Raw genomic sequence first — 15375 nt, forward strand, 5'->3', positions numbered from 1 at the left:
TCTGCAAACCAATCTAAAAGGGAAGTTGCACAAACTTACACATAAATACAACAAAGATGACAGAACTCATACAAGCTAATTTTGGTAAGGAGAGATGTAAAACATGACCTGTGAATGTCAGTGCCAGCTCAGCCCTGATAAGAAGAGCAATCAAAATTACTTTGAACAATCTTGGCACGCACATTGATACTTGAAATTACAAAGTCTGACGTTATTTCTAGTTGCAAGACCAACAGCAGCCTTGAAAGTATAACACACCAAAGAAACCAGTTAGCCCAGGGGACCTAGCAGGAGGATGTCTTTATGCTGAGACTGATCACTGACTCAAATTCAGCCCAAACTCAATCCGTGCCTGCACACCACAGCAAGTGCGGTACAGCATGAACACCCCTGAGCAGCTGGTGAGAGGGTTGCTCAGGGCACAGCAGCAGCAGCAGCTGAGCCACAGCAGTCTGGAGCGCCCAGCAGGCTCACTGTACCAATTCCAGTTTCCTACACTGGTTTCACAGGCTGTGCTGAGTTCCAAACTTCCTTTTCTAGACTGACAGGCACTTTTCCAAGCATGACAGCTAGCTTAACGCTAGCACAGGTGTGTTCTACTCTCTGCTGCAGACAACTGCAGAGATACAAATAAATTTGCTGTGTTTGAGCGAGGACTGAATGATCAGTGCAATTCTGCAATACCTCTGAGCATCCTATTGCAATACATACAGGATAATGTCAGTTTCACTTCTGGCATTCTTGTGAGTAACTCCAAACTGGACTGAACTAACTAAACAAAAGCTATTTTTTTTCCTGAAGCACAGGGTGCTCTCCTGGGAAGAAAGAATGTATATGTTAACAGTCTTTTGGATAGCAGTATACCAGAAGACCATTTCTTTTCAAGCAAAAGAAATCAGTCAAAACTATCTTTACATAAAAGTCTGTTCCAATTTCCTTTATATCCCTACTAAAAATAAGAGTAATAAATCTAAAGAATCTTGTTTGTCTGTGATTTATGTTCTGCATGCTTAGTTCACCTCCTTAAGTGTCTTGCATTGCCTTTAGTTCATCACACACTCCCACCAAAATATTTCCAGGTACCTCCTAAGCACTTCATCCTCTCTCCCCACACACTTCGGGATCCCCATCCTCCTGTACAGCTCCAACCCATTTTTGCTCAGTCTGCCAACTGTGTGCAAGGCACAGCCCACTGGGGCAAATGGACATATATAGGTCTGACCTGTTTTACCCCTGCTGCTTTAGGAAACCAGCCTAAGAAATAGCTCTTCTCTCTGACTGCAACTTTTTACCCTCCCAAAACAGAAAAATTACAGCTGCTACTACTCAATTGCACTAGGAAGTGCCTTCTTGACAAAAAAAAAAAAAAAAAAAAATCGCAGCAGTATTACAGAGCTATTGCAAAACACTGAGTATTAACTCATGTGAATGGAATGATCCATAGACATCAAATCATATCGCTCAAGAGCAACTCCGTTCAGAAAACAAGCACTGAGCATGAGTACTGGAGAGGTAGCAAAATACCCTTGAAAAAATCACAAGAATAAATGTTTATAATTTAACACTACTCCTGCATTAAAAAGTTGTTTCAAAAAAAATGCACTCTAGACATTAATAAATACACTTCTCAAATAATAATTTCCAGTGTATGATCTCCGTGGAAGATATAATTGTCACACATTCTTCTTTCCATCATGGGGTGCTTCAGGGACTATTCAAGGACACGGGGAATTTGTCTGCAAGACTGCAGTAACACAGAGACTCAAAGGCATAAGATCACTTCTACATTTTATTTGAACACAAAATATCTTTGAAGTTTAATCAAGAAGCGTAACCCACACAATATCAAATTTTATGGAAATTTTTCACTTTTATTAACTTGAAAACAAAAACCTCCGTTCCTTGAAGGTGTTGACAGCAAATTAAGTACAGCAAAGCCATAAAGTAGGCAGTAAGCTAGCTGACACAAAAACAGGGAGTTAACTTTGCTTGAGGGAAAAATCAGGTTTCCTGGGCTTCCCTGAACCTGCTAACCTTGTCAGTAATAATTAGATGTCAACTGAAATGTTTCAGGATTTCTGCATGGGCATTTTCTGAGAAGTCTTAGATGTTTCTGAATATTTTAAAATGTAATTTCTTTTCCAACTTGGCTTTCATAAATTTAAACACCTCACAGAAGGTAAATGTAACATAACATTAATAAAGCTCCAAACTGGCCATTTATCATTTTGGCTGGTCACTCTAGTAGCTTTGGAAGTCCAGCTATATGCTCAGCCAAGATGAAATATCCTTTTCCATAAATATTTCAGAAGAACGGAACCGATGCAGCTATCCCAGCTATGCGGAGACAGCATACACGCACAGAGACCAAAGACTTTTCAAGATTCAGACAAAAGGATCAAGAGGCCTTTAGCAGAGAAGAGATTTTTAAGATGGGAGTATCCCAGCAAGGAAGAGCTTGTCAGTCCTAGTCACTTTAGCCCTGTAAGTTCCACTTCCACTTTTCCTGAACTGAAACCAAAAGTAACGATTACAATTTCAGTAAAAGGCAAATACTATTTGCCCAATAATAAACATAGCTAAAAAGTTTCTTAAAGCACACCTGAACTGAGACTTTGGTGGGTTTTTTCGCCCCGCCCTTACCATAACAAAGGTACTGAAAACACATCTGAAAAAGCCAGTCCCTTGACAACAATAAAGGTTTCTGGACTCCCTTACAGAGGAATGTTACTTGTGATAAATAAAGAGCAAAGTAACTTTGAGTAACAAAGAAAAAGGGGCAAAAAAATTGAATCTACAGATCCTTGACTAGAATGACAGAAATTTCCAACCCCTTACATACCATAATGGTATTTCATACTTGTATGACTGGTATTCCAAGTTTCTATTTGCTACAGTAATGCCAAAAATTATAGGACTACCCTGGCCCTCCTTCCATATGGAAGACTGTAGCATAACTCATCATTGAAACACAAGCACAAAAATAAGTCCAGAAAAGTAAAAAACTTCAGACGTGAGTTCAAGGAGAGCACAGACGACTAGGAAGAACAGTAAGAGTGACAGAAGCAGGGGAAAGAGAGCAGACAATGTAGTGATAAGCACACAACTGACTAAGCTGTCTCTTCGAACCCATCAAGCTGGAAAACAGCTGTTTCCAAACTTCAGTACTGAGAAGCTCCGAGTTTTTTTCACACATCATCATGTGTCATCATTAGCCTTCACATTAGAGGCAAGGCACGACGTGGATCACCTCCCATGGCCTTTGCAAGGCACCGGAGGTGCTCTGATCCATAGGCACCAGTGTGAGAGGTGCAACCGGCACCTGTGGATCCACGTTTCCCACCACTCCATACACACACGAACCCAGCCACATGATACACTTTAAACTGGCATCAGGAGCTGCCTACGTGTCACCCGCCGCTGAGGGTCACAGGTGACCTCCCCAGGGACACCCACCCAGCAGCGGGTGAGGGGGACTGTTTCCACACATCACCTCTGCCCCTCACGTGTGGTGATGGCTGACGGCCGCCTGTCTCACACCTCAGAGGCTTGCGGCGGCGGGGCCCCCCGACCCACCCCTTCGGGATCCCGCCGGCACAGGCCCCCAGGGGCACACTGCAGAGGCCGCCAGGGCGCCGCCCCAACGCCCCCGGCCGCCATTTGCCGCCCCGCCGCCTCAGCCGCCGTGACAGGGCAGCCGGCCGGCGGCCCCCGCCGCCTGACGTCACGACGCCCACCTGACACCGTGACAGCGGCGCGGCCGTGACACCACTCTCCCACCGAGCCGTGACAACCCCACAGGACCCTTCTCCTCGCCCGGCCGGGCCCCCCCGGCGCCGGTCGCTGCCCTACCCTGCTCGGCGGCCGCTGCCATCCTGCTGCCTCCTGCCCCCGCTCGCGAGCTGATGCAACAGCGTGCCCGGAAGCGTCGCCCCGCCCCGCCCCGCCCGCCTTTACGCTACTTCCGACGGGAGCCCCGCGTCACCACGGCAACGGGGGAGCACCACACCCCCCCTTCCCGCCCACGGCGCCTTCCCGCCAAGCGCGCGGCCAGGCTCTGCTCACCCCACCGCCACGCGCGCACAAAGGTCCAAGAGCCAACCCCGTCTTCCGGCTCAACCGGGCTTTTATTGCCGCGCTGCAAACAAAAGAATTCCAAGCATGCCGATACAGAACATAACTGTTTCAGAAACAAAAGCATGGCAGTCTCCTCAAAACCAGCAGCAGCCTCTTCATTGCTGCTGCCCAGGCTGACAGCACGGTCCTGCCTCACACGGAGGGAAGGGCGAGCTGGAGCATCTCACGCTCAAATTGGCGCCCGAGTTTAATATCGTACAACTCAAAAGCCCGTAGTGAGCCTCACAACCAGAGTCCATGTCAACAGCAACGGCATTCGGTCACATCCAGCTCCCCGCGGGAGGGTGAGGAGGATATCAAGTCCATGCCATGGCTTTTACTACCAGTTTGTTGATGTCCTCATTTACAGGAGGTTTGTAAACATATATATGTACACAGAAACATTTTTTAAGTCCATAGTAAACATTAATCTGTAGCTTCTATTTTAGTTATAACGTTATTACTTTTTAAAGTGTTCAATATGTTATCATAAGCCTTGGTATCTAGATACCTTAACTCATCCAGTAATTTAATAATACATCGTTTCTCTCCCAGTGTGTTTTTCCAAGTGAGAAGCATCTGATAATACTGTTCTTCTCTATCTTTAGGAAAGTCATAAATAATTTTAGTAATATCATTTTCCTGTAGATGAGTTCTCATAAGCCGTTTCCATTTGTTGGGTGGTACTTCATTTATAAAGGCCCAAAAGCTATCTCTCAGTTCTGAAAGAAAAAACAAACACCACACATCAGCTTAGGTTTTAAAATACAGATTTTTTCTTTTCCTTTAGCTAACGTACATGCTTTCCCATTAATTTTCAGCCAATACATGCACAGACCAAACAGCAGCAGCAAGGCCACATTTGGTAACTAAGACACAGCAGGAAAAATATGTTTCCTACTAAATGATGCTGAAAGAAGCTAGAGGTATCAGTCTACTTATCTCAAAAGTAGTCTTTTAAGATGAGACATCATTCAGTAAAGGTAGTTTTGAGGAAGTTTTCATTGGCCTGCATGTCTTCACTTAAGCTTAATAGGGCTGCTCAGCAATAGGCTTGAACCACTTCACTGTTCTACCGGTAAAGGTTTGTCATGGGAGACCAGTGTGAGCAAAAACCACCGCTTGGACATCCAGCACATCACCGTGCTGTGTACAGGTAGATGTGTGGGGAATCAATACGGTCCACACCATGTGAGCAGACATTTGACAGAAAGATCTGCTCTGATCTACATCTCACTCATTAAAGCAGAGTGGACTGCTGCAATGCAGACTTGTTTAAAACATACAAAAACCATTTTCTGTGATTCTTAAAAGCATGCCTGCACTAAGGCCTGTGCAAAAAAGCCATGCTTTAAAGTAGAACAATTCACCGCAAGGATTAGAACTTCTCTCAACCACAGTAATAATCCTGTTTCAGCATATTTTACAATAAACTGAAAGACTTGTAGCTCTAAGCAATATTCATTAGCGTCCCCTGTGCTATTCCTTAATTAGACTGAAGTCAACAGAAAAAAAAAACAAAAACAAAAACAAAAAAAAAACCCACAAAACCAAGCAACAACAAAACATGAAATTCCAAGTACTGTCAATTTATGGAATACTTACCTTTTTGAGAGAGATCTTTAACAATTATTCGAAACTTTGGTTCTCGGGCCTGTAATATAAAATTGGACTGTTACTCCAACATATCAGGGCGCTTCACTCACGATTATTCCTGAGCTACTGGACAGTTTGCTTCCACAGCATGCATTCTAATAAGAGGGAGGGGCAGATTTCACAATACAGATGAAAGTATTTGAGTACAGAAAATTGCATACTGGAACAGCCATCCTACTAGCTCTAAAGTGAAGCAACAAGGCAACACTTTTGCTGCTATTGTAAAATATTAGCTGCTGTGTACATATTGAACAGGGAGATGAGAGAAAGAGCACATTAAATGAGGGACTGAAGTTTGCTTTCCTGAGATGTCACTTTCCGTACTTTCTATTACATCTTTAACGCAAAGCCTCCTCTTCCCTATTGTTCCATCTGAAAACAGTATCTATCGCTCAAGGAGTAATTATGAACTCAACAAAAGTCACGCATATCATAGAAAAATATGATCATAATTTCACCCACACTTACCATACGATTTGCTGGCATCCTCCCGCTTTGTATGTTAGACCGGGAATTCTGATGAAAACCAGGATTGTGTCCAATTTTTGCTGGTAGTGAAGACATAGCGATCCTCCTCCAGAACCTTCCCATGTGGCGCCTCAAGCCCCCACGCAGGATGGCAGCCCGCTCAGAAAGCACACCACCATTTTCCTCTGGTGATGTGTTATTCACTTCCAAGTTAACGTTGGTTTGTGCTTGGCCCTCTGGGCTCTCACCAGAGTTCTCACCCTCTGTCTTGGCTGCCTTATTTGCAGGTGCCTCCACTTCTGGTAAAATGAGGCTTTCAGTACTGCCCTCCAACTCCTGTAAAGAATAAGAATGTATTTTAAGAGATGCTTCATAGGTATCCCTTCAAGGACAGCATGGAAGAAGAAAACAGAACACCTGAAGTCACCAGATGTCAGAGAAATAATAGGAGAGCAGCTCATTTGGTGAAGTTACAAACACACAAGTTACATCCTTTAGAGACTTGGACTCCAAATTAATTCAGAGCCTGAATTCTCTGTTTCTCTGGCTGTTCTGCTCCCCTTGGACTGCACGGTAAGACACACAGGCTGCCCCCACAACAAACACAGGCAGCTTTTCCTAATGTTTTCACTAGCACATATTGCTACTTGCTCCTTTCTAGCTGTGAGGCAGGAGGAAATTAAATTGCCTTGCTGCACCTGAGCTGGCTTAACAGCAACAGGGGCTTCCAGCCTATTCTTGTATCAAGGATGATGCTCTCAGAGCTTTTGCCAAGCTGATGATAGCCTGTCAGCTCTATGTAAGCACACTAGCTTGGGCTTTTTTTTGGCTGGATTAGTTTTTATGTCACATTTACAAACTAGAACCAGCTGAAAGAAGCCAGTAAGCACTGGTGCATATTGCATAGCTTTTGTGAGGGGACAAAGATGAAAGCAAGTGAGGAGGGCTGCATCGTTTCTAGCATTGTCAATACGTTCAGCAACCATATGACAGGGAGCATAGTTCCAACTCTTGTGTTTAAGGTACAGTTCCCCCACAAGCATAAGTCAGTGTGACTTCTGTTTGTACAAGGCCAGTGACCCATGTGTGATGCCACCATGTGACTAACATGCGTAGGCAGGGATGTCAGGGGAACCACCCTACATATTACACATGTAGTTGTACAACATCCTCACTGAATACACATTCTGTTTAAGGGTGCAAACAGGTTAAACAAGTTGATCCTATTTGTACAGAATACTTCTTAAGTAGGTAACCGAGTGACTGAAGGTACACAGTATGACTGACCAACAGCTGCTGCTGCTCCATTTTGGAATGAAATAAAGTATCAGCAGGTTCAGCTTTTGGTTTTTGTTTTTTTTTTTTTTTTTTCCTCCTCAGCAGTATTAAGTTCACTGGTGCTTTGGATAGGACAGTGTATTGGTGCCAAAACATCTGGTCTCAGTACTGCAGTGTAACTCTCCTTAGCAAATAACATTTATTACAGTAGCACAAACACTCCAAGTGTGCAGACATCACAACTCATGCCTGCAACAACCCTTACATCAGAGCTAAGCATCACCATGCACCATTTGCAATTGCACTATTCTGCTACCATTTTATTCAAATTAAAGAGATGTTACATTTGCCTATTCCTATCCTACAGCATTTCAATCAGGTTTTCTGTCGTATTTCTTCATCAGCTTTTATGAATATACATGAAGCGCTGCGATTCTGGCCGGGGTGTCGGGGAGGACACAACCCAACAAAAACCCATGGGTGATTCACATATTTGAGGCACTTATGGACCTTCGAAAAAGAAGAGAGTTTAAAGTGATTTTTTCAACAGATCTTTCAATTCTGTTTCTTCAGTCTTCAAGTATTTGTGGCATAATTAAGATGCATTACTTTAAATGTTTAACTAGTAAGATTAGACAAGAGCTTACACAGCAGGTGAGTAGTACATGCACTGGGTCGGGGACAAGGAAGGCAGCAGGGAGAAGGTGCTGCACATGTGCTACAAAAGGAATCTGGATGCTTTTCTTAATTCCTCATCAAGACAAACATTTGTTTTACAGCTTGGTGTTACAAATAATTAACTATACTAGTGAAGACTGAGTTCATTTTTGCCTTGCCATGCTGTTACAAGCATAACTTCTAAATAGAGACCCTAAAGCAAGACTAGTTAAAATACAAGATAGTCTTGTCCTTATCTTGCAAAATGCTAGACTAGCAATAATCTTTTGAGACTGAAGGTTCTAAAATAGTGTTTGACTACAGGAGGCCAGGGTGAACCTAGCTTTAAAGTGGAACATGTGCCAGCAGCCAGTCTTAGCTTGATAAAATCTTTTCAGGGATGTACTTCTCAAGTGCTCCGCTCAGAGTCCTGAGCCCCTTACGAGTGTCTAGCACCAAGGAGTTGGGCTGCCAGGTCCTGGTCTGTAGCTTGTGACATGAGTCCAAAGGCAGAAAGACTCAGTCACTTTGCTGGAACAAGAGAAGTCAGTCTTCTAAACAAATAATGTCACCAAAATGCAAGGAAAGCTGGAACACCACCGTGCAGCATGATGGCTGATGTTGCCATGTGGAATACACACATGAAATGGCAAAGAACTAACTGGATCAAGGCATCACTTGGAGGCAGTTTGAAGAGAAACCTTGCACTCAGCCTATTTTTTTTTCCACTTTCAAAACATCCTGGCCACAGGCTCTGGAATGTTTCCAAGGGAAGTACTGGAGAGGCCAGCTGCAGTAGACACGTGCAGCTGATGAATGCATCAGGCCTTTGCTAACACCTGGTCCTGAGTGAATCACAACTTGTCGCATCCCAGGAATGCATCCTAGCCCAGGTACACAGCGTGACAGAAATTGAGAGCTGTGCAGCAGGTACAATCAAGCACTGCACACTTAAGCTGCACAAAACTGAGATGAAATACTTGATCCATCGTATACTTACCAGACCTTTCTCCACATCTTTAACAGTTGAAGGAGCTGGAAAACAAGATAAATGTCTAAGAAACTTTCAGGAATTGCAGCAACTTGAACATATATGAATTGACACAAGATTTATATGCAGGAGACTCATTTGTAACACAAACCAAAGCCCTAATACAAGCCATTCAGTTTCCTTAACCTGACATACATTACATGAGAGTACTATCCTTAGTTTGCACCAAAGCACAAACACCATACAGGGGGATGAAGAGTCCTGCCTAGTAATATACAGATCGCAAGATGCAGTTTGGCTTTTAAGCCACTCTTTCAACCTCCCCTCCCAGCTTATGCTTCTTAGCATTTTTATGGGCTATTGCAATACAAAGGAGGCAGAAATTGTCTTTACTGCAATACAATATTTAAGATATGATTTGAACAAAGTTAACATCCAAAATTCAGAATAATTTTCAACATTATTCTAACTAAACTAGTCACAAAAATACTTTAATATGCAGTAGTGGAAAGAAAGGTTTATCATGAAAACATCTCCATTTCCACTAAAAAAATAAATTCACACAGGAGCTAAACCTAACATTTATGTTAAGAGGCTCAAGTGATGAAAGGGCAACAATTTCTAGCAAAAATCTCCACAATTGAACACAATGAATGAAAGTAATTAATGATCCAATTAGTTGCTACTTCTCGCATCATGTCCCTGAGCTTATGCAGATTTGTCTCACTCTTTGCCAATACAATGCAAGTAGATAGGAAAAGTCCTTTTAAGGACCTTATGCTGATCTTGCTTTGAAGAAAAGGCATCTGTCAGTGAAGTAAAAATGTGTCAATTTTAACTATGAGCTTTCTGTTTACTGAACAAAACTGGTATCCATTATACAGGAGTTACTTAATTGAATCATATAGTAAATAAGCTAGAGCTTAAACAGGTCCCCATAAGGTAACACAAAAACCAGGGTAGCTTTGGTGCATGCTTTGCCTAGTTCTGGAAAGTTTATGGATAGTAATCAATCAGTTACCTTTATCACTCTTCAGCTTTCTAATGACGAAAACCAGCACCAGAACACCACAACCCAAACCAATCACAATACTCCACGCAAGAGCTGCGCTTCCTGCAAAGGAACAAGGAATAAAATTAGTAGTGAAGCAGTTCCCAAAAAAGATATTCTGAGGTACAAGTCTTCTCTGCCACCCTAGAGACCAAGCCAAGCTCAGCACTAGTACAATGACCCAGCCAGCTTGTCCTGGTAAAGGCGCTGGGACTATCAGCTGACCTGAATGTGCAAGTACTCATTCACACTGCACATAGTTACCCCAAAGGCAGCAGGGGATTCTGTATAGAGCTGCAATACAACTTGTACAAGGCTTTCTGCAGAGAGATTTAAGAAGAAATGGAAACAAGAACGCAAAGGATCACAGCAAGCTTCAGGTGCTATAGTGCTGGTAGCATCAGTTTATTCTTTTTCTATTCTGGCAGAAGCTACCCAACCAGCAGAAGAAACAGCCACTCCCTGTGCAGGTTCTCAGACACAGAAAAAATGAAAGAAATATTTGCATTATCTGTAACTTTCAGTGTCACTGTTGCAACTTAGAAAATCTTGGCAATATATGTAGCTTTTCACTATTAACATGATTTGTCACTCCAACCCCTTTGAGAAACTGTCTTCAGCAAATAATTCCCAAATCAAAATAAAAAAGCTCTTAAACATGTTACAGTAGTTCAAAACACTGTTTCTCATACTGCTGTTTTTTAGCCTGAGGCCACAGACCCAACAAACCAAGCAGAGTGATATTAGTGTGCCAGACCTTGATCAGGTAAGTTATATCCTAGGCCCGTAGTAGCATTGCAATTCTGCACAGTTTCTTTCCCTTCCGGATACCTGTAATGAATAGCAACACATGGTTGTATTGACATTTCCAGAGCAATATGCAGCTCTGCCCAGGCCTGATTTTTTTCAGGTAGAGCTCAGAGGCATGAACAGAACACACATAAACAGATAACTTTGTTAGAAGTACACCTTTAAACAAGATAATACTACAAGATTAGATGGAAGCAAAACAGATAAAGCTCATCTATGTTAGCCTTTAAGTGGTGAGGAAAAAAAACCCCACAAAGTAGATGCATTATTCATGTACAGTTTGTTTCCTTAAACAGGTGTTCCCACCTCCCAAAATTTTGGACTGGCTGCTACAAAGCTCACTCAAGTGCATTTGTGAGGAAGTACTAAACTGAAGACACTAAAGTGTAAGCTTACAGCCATAAGCAACAAGTACAACAATACCAAAATATCTTCCTAGATCTCAACCTCATGTAATTTGACACCAAAAATTTAAAAGCATGAATAATGCAAATTGGCTTCAGGGCAATTATTTACAGCCTAATAACATGTTATGTATGGGCACAGATTAGGCCACAGCTCTAGTGTTCCCTAGAAGGAAAAGAATCGCTTACATTAATTATCAAACTTACACTGTACTGCATCTCTGACATACTTCACAGCCCTCAGCAGGGCAGAAATACCCTGGTTTGCACTGGCATTCAGTATCACGCATCAGAGTACAGGCTCTCAAAGTTATCTGATCTAAAAATAAAATATAAGTTAGAAAGTAAACATAAGAGCTGTAACTCCCTGCCACTATGCAAAAAATAAACTCAAGCCATAAATGCAATTTATTTGTAAGTTCAATATTCTCAGTGACTGGAAGTCCAGAAAAACAAACCACAACAAAAAAACAGGCTTTCCACATTAAAAAAGGGGAAAAGGGTTAGGGTTTCATCGAAATCATGCTTCGTACCATCTTTGCACTGTCTGCACAACAAGCATTCTTCCAAGCCATTCTCATGAGCAGTATAACTTTCTCCTTCGATGCAAGGGAGGCACGTTCCTCTCAAATGCGGAGCGCTGCAGTGCTGATCAACGTAAGTACCTGTGGAAGAGGAGAACCCACAGCAGTCTCAAGGGATCCTTTACCAGCCAGAGGACTACAACAGGATGTTACAACAAAGTCATTTTCAGTTAAAGTTCAACCCTTCCTCACAAGTGAACGGTGTGCCACAGGAACCGAGCAGCACAGCCAAGTCAGGAGGCACATTGACAGCTTCCCCCCCAGACAGGGAGTGGTGGCAGAAGACACATCCCACCAGGCCTCTGTCAGGACTAGGATGACTCACCATGGCAACACAGAGTCATCCATGGGGCCACCACCATCTTCTCTGAAGGGACACAGCGGGTACACGGAGAATTGCTTGTAACAACCTCTCTTCTCCTTTGTCTGAGTTATCTCTAATCTGATATCTATCCCTCCAGTACTATCGAAGGGCAGCGTGCTTCTTGGCACAAAGCTTATTAACTCTGCACACATTGAGCAAGGAAGAGGCAAACCAAAGTCTTGCCTACAGATACAAAATTATCAAGATTCCCCTAGGCCTGTTCTTTGTGCTAACTAAATATAAATAAAACCAAACAACAAATCACCACCTGACTTTGAACGTTTCATCTTCAACTACAGGCAACATTTTCCTGACTTGCTGCCAAGGCACCTCTCCCAGTTATCACCTATTGCATAAGTGGCTCTCGCTTCAAAATGGAGCCTGGCCTTGACAGCACCAGGAAGCCACCACAGCTCCAAACGGGCTTACGCTTTCACCAGATGTAATGTAAAAAAAAAAAAAACAGTAACCATGCAGTCATCTCCATGGGGGAAAAAAAATGGCTGTTGTCAGCCCTAACTGCTTGAAGTCTTACCTGCGGGACAAAATACACAGCAGCGACCTTCGTGTAAGTATTCTCCCTCCCCACAGCCCTCTGCTCCGGTTCCAGGCACTATCAGCAGGGTAACCTGCAGCAGAGACAACCAGGTGTTTGAGCAATTCATCCTCCCAGGACACGATAACCATCTCAGGGAGATGTTCCTGCAAAGACTTGAAAACACCTGCAGAAGTTCATAGAAACCACAAAGGAAACTCAAACTAATTTCTTCTAAGTGTGCCGCTCACAGCGGTAATTACAATCACAAAGCTGGGGTTAGAGAAGCACCGTGCAGCAGCTGATGGGTTGTAGTCAACTGTTGCCCCAGATCCATTTTAAACTTCTATTTTCTTTTTAACAATCCATTGTAATTGAACTTCAGAGGCCGAGATGTCTGCCTTTGTGCAAGGGATTCGTTTCTTCCTCCTCCCACCCTGGTAATTCGGGATGGCCAGTGTTAGTCTTCTTACAACAAAATGGTGTAAATGTCCCAGAGACCTCATCCAACACTTCTCGCTGGCTCAGTAATCTTCATCAGAAGGCAAGTAGTTGAGTCATGAACAAAAATAACTCACAGTAGCCCTCGGAACATTAACATTAGAAACTTCCCGCCCCGCCTCCGGGAAACTTGCACGGCCGCACACTCGGCACAGCCTCCAGCGGGATCAGCTGCATGGCAGCCAGGTGTTCGCAAGGAGGCGAGCGGGTTGCGGCCCACGGAGGTACATCCTCACTTAGAACACACACGCGAGGGAAAGTGGTGAAACAGAGGCAGGAGGAAGGGAAGCGGCGGCCGCGGAGCTCCCTGTCGCTAATCGCCATCAGCTGCCGCTTTCTAAGCTGAAATCAAGAGTCCTCACTCCCCGGCTGCCGTGAACTTTCAACTCTCCCCTGAGGACTGAAAGTCTTTCTCATAACCGCGGAGTTGAGAAAACCACCAATTTCACAATTAGATAATGTGAGGAGTATTAAAGAACTCACGCCCGACTTCTAATTTTCCCGAGAGGGCGAGCTGCAGCCACTGCGCACAGAGAGACCCGGAGAGGCTCCACCTGCCCCAACCCCCCACTCCGGGGGATTCCCCGCAAACCAGGGCTGAGTTTACCCCCACGACAGCTCCACTTCCTTATCTTTTTAGGTTTAGGCCAGCTGCGTTAACTCAGGATTTCCAAAACTTCAGGCAACACGAAATAAAAACTAAGGGAAGTTACTAAAGTCTGTCGAGGAAGAGGATGGTAGAAAACCCCGCAAGGCCGGACTTGAATGAAGTTTTTCTCCTCTCAAAAGCAGGGATTTGGGGACCGGCTGCGGCCAGGTGGCAGCCCTCACTCGCGACGAGCAGCCGGAGGACGAGCCCCTACCCACAGACAGCGACCCCGGCACTCACCAGCAGCCCTGCCACCCCTCCGGCTCCCATGGCAGCGACCAACTCCGCACTGCCCGCTCCGAGCGGCACGTCCTGGGGCGGTGCCGCCGCCGCTTTATCCACCCCCGGGGCGGGCGGCCCCGCCCCTCCGCGGCTGCGGGGCCTTCGGGAAGCAGCGGGACAACCGGAGGGCGTGCGCCCCAAGAGCCCCCTGCCCGGGCGCAGGGCCGGGGACAACCACGTCGGGCGCTGGGCCGTGCCCCGGTGCCGCGCCTGGCACCTACGAAGAGCCGGCGGAACCCCTATTAGGAAATGGCCCGATTGGTGTCTTCCCACCGAAAGCTCACGTGCTGTTGGTCGCTGATCGCCAATAGGAGGGGCAAAGGGTGCAAGGGGAATTTTTCCAAAACCGCACCAACTGGGTGCGTTACTGCGTTTTCTCAGGCGATAAAAAGGTTCCCAACTTTTCAACAGCAGCTATTCCTTCTAGAGAAATAACATTTCTGGCCATGATTTTCCTCAATAATACCTTTCATCCTCCATTTGCACGTAACTGGCATGTAGGGACATTCACCTCCAGATGTTGAAACTGGATTAAAATTAATGGCACAACAATCTATAGATTGTTCCTTTTTGGATTATTTTTTAATCCCCTATGGCAGCAGCAATAGATGTTGGACATTCCTCATCTGCTGATGCATAATTAGTTTATGTAGGTTAATAGTTTCTTTCATTGAACTGCTCCTCTTGTGGTAACAGCATTTGTTTTATTTAACTGCAGCAACAAGTTCCAGTGAATCCCTCTGGGTGTGTAGTTTGGTAAAATGGAAACAATCCAAACAATTCCAGGCGCTTGCTTTTACACCTACTGAAGGCTTCCTGCTCAGCACTGCTTCTCTTTGGTATAGGTGAGTTTGGGGATTTTTTTTTTTTTAGTAACTATTCCTCAAACCCAGAATACATCTGTATCCAAGAGACATACATATCCCCACAGCAGAGGAGAGGCTCCTATCAGTAACTCCAGTCCATGGTCTCAAGGGGGGATGTGTGTGATGAGGACAGCTGTGCTGACAGGACAGAGATGTGCTGACT

The 15375-nt window shown here is 44.4% G+C and overlaps 2 protein-coding genes across 3 annotated transcripts in view; both read right to left on the reverse strand.

The window, feature by feature from the left end:
• The window catches only part of CARS1 (cysteinyl-tRNA synthetase 1), a 35565-nt gene extending 31640 nt beyond the window's left edge, over positions 1–3925 (reverse strand). Inside the window, exon 1 of one of the 2 annotated variants that reach the window (XM_082059504.1) lies at positions 3853–3925. In XM_082059504.1, coding sequence (XP_081915630.1) covers positions 3853–3874 — 22 coding nt within the window. In that variant the 5' untranslated portion in view covers positions 3875–3925. The remainder of the gene's footprint in view (positions 1–3852) is intronic. The other variant, XM_082059505.1, reaches the window with a different exon arrangement.
• A 178-nt stretch (positions 3926–4103) lies between these two features.
• LOC309441994 (uncharacterized protein) lies at positions 4104–14742 on the reverse strand. Its single transcript, XM_082057386.1, has 10 exons — positions 14305–14742; positions 12915–13008; positions 11965–12096; positions 11639–11750; positions 10975–11048; positions 10188–10280; positions 9176–9210; positions 6241–6576; positions 5722–5770; positions 4104–4838 (listed from the first exon to the last, which is right to left on the reverse strand). The coding sequence occupies exons 1-10, from the start codon at positions 14332–14334 to the stop codon at positions 4543–4545; spliced, it is 1251 nt and encodes a 416-aa protein (XP_081913512.1). The 5' UTR covers positions 14335–14742; the 3' UTR covers positions 4104–4542.
• Positions 14743–15375: the final 633 nt, after the last annotated feature.

The sequence above is a fragment of the Streptopelia decaocto genome (assembly GCF_964273445.1).
Source record: "Streptopelia decaocto genome assembly, chromosome: 7".
NCBI classification, from domain to species: Eukaryota; Metazoa; Chordata; class Aves; order Columbiformes; family Columbidae; genus Streptopelia; species Streptopelia decaocto.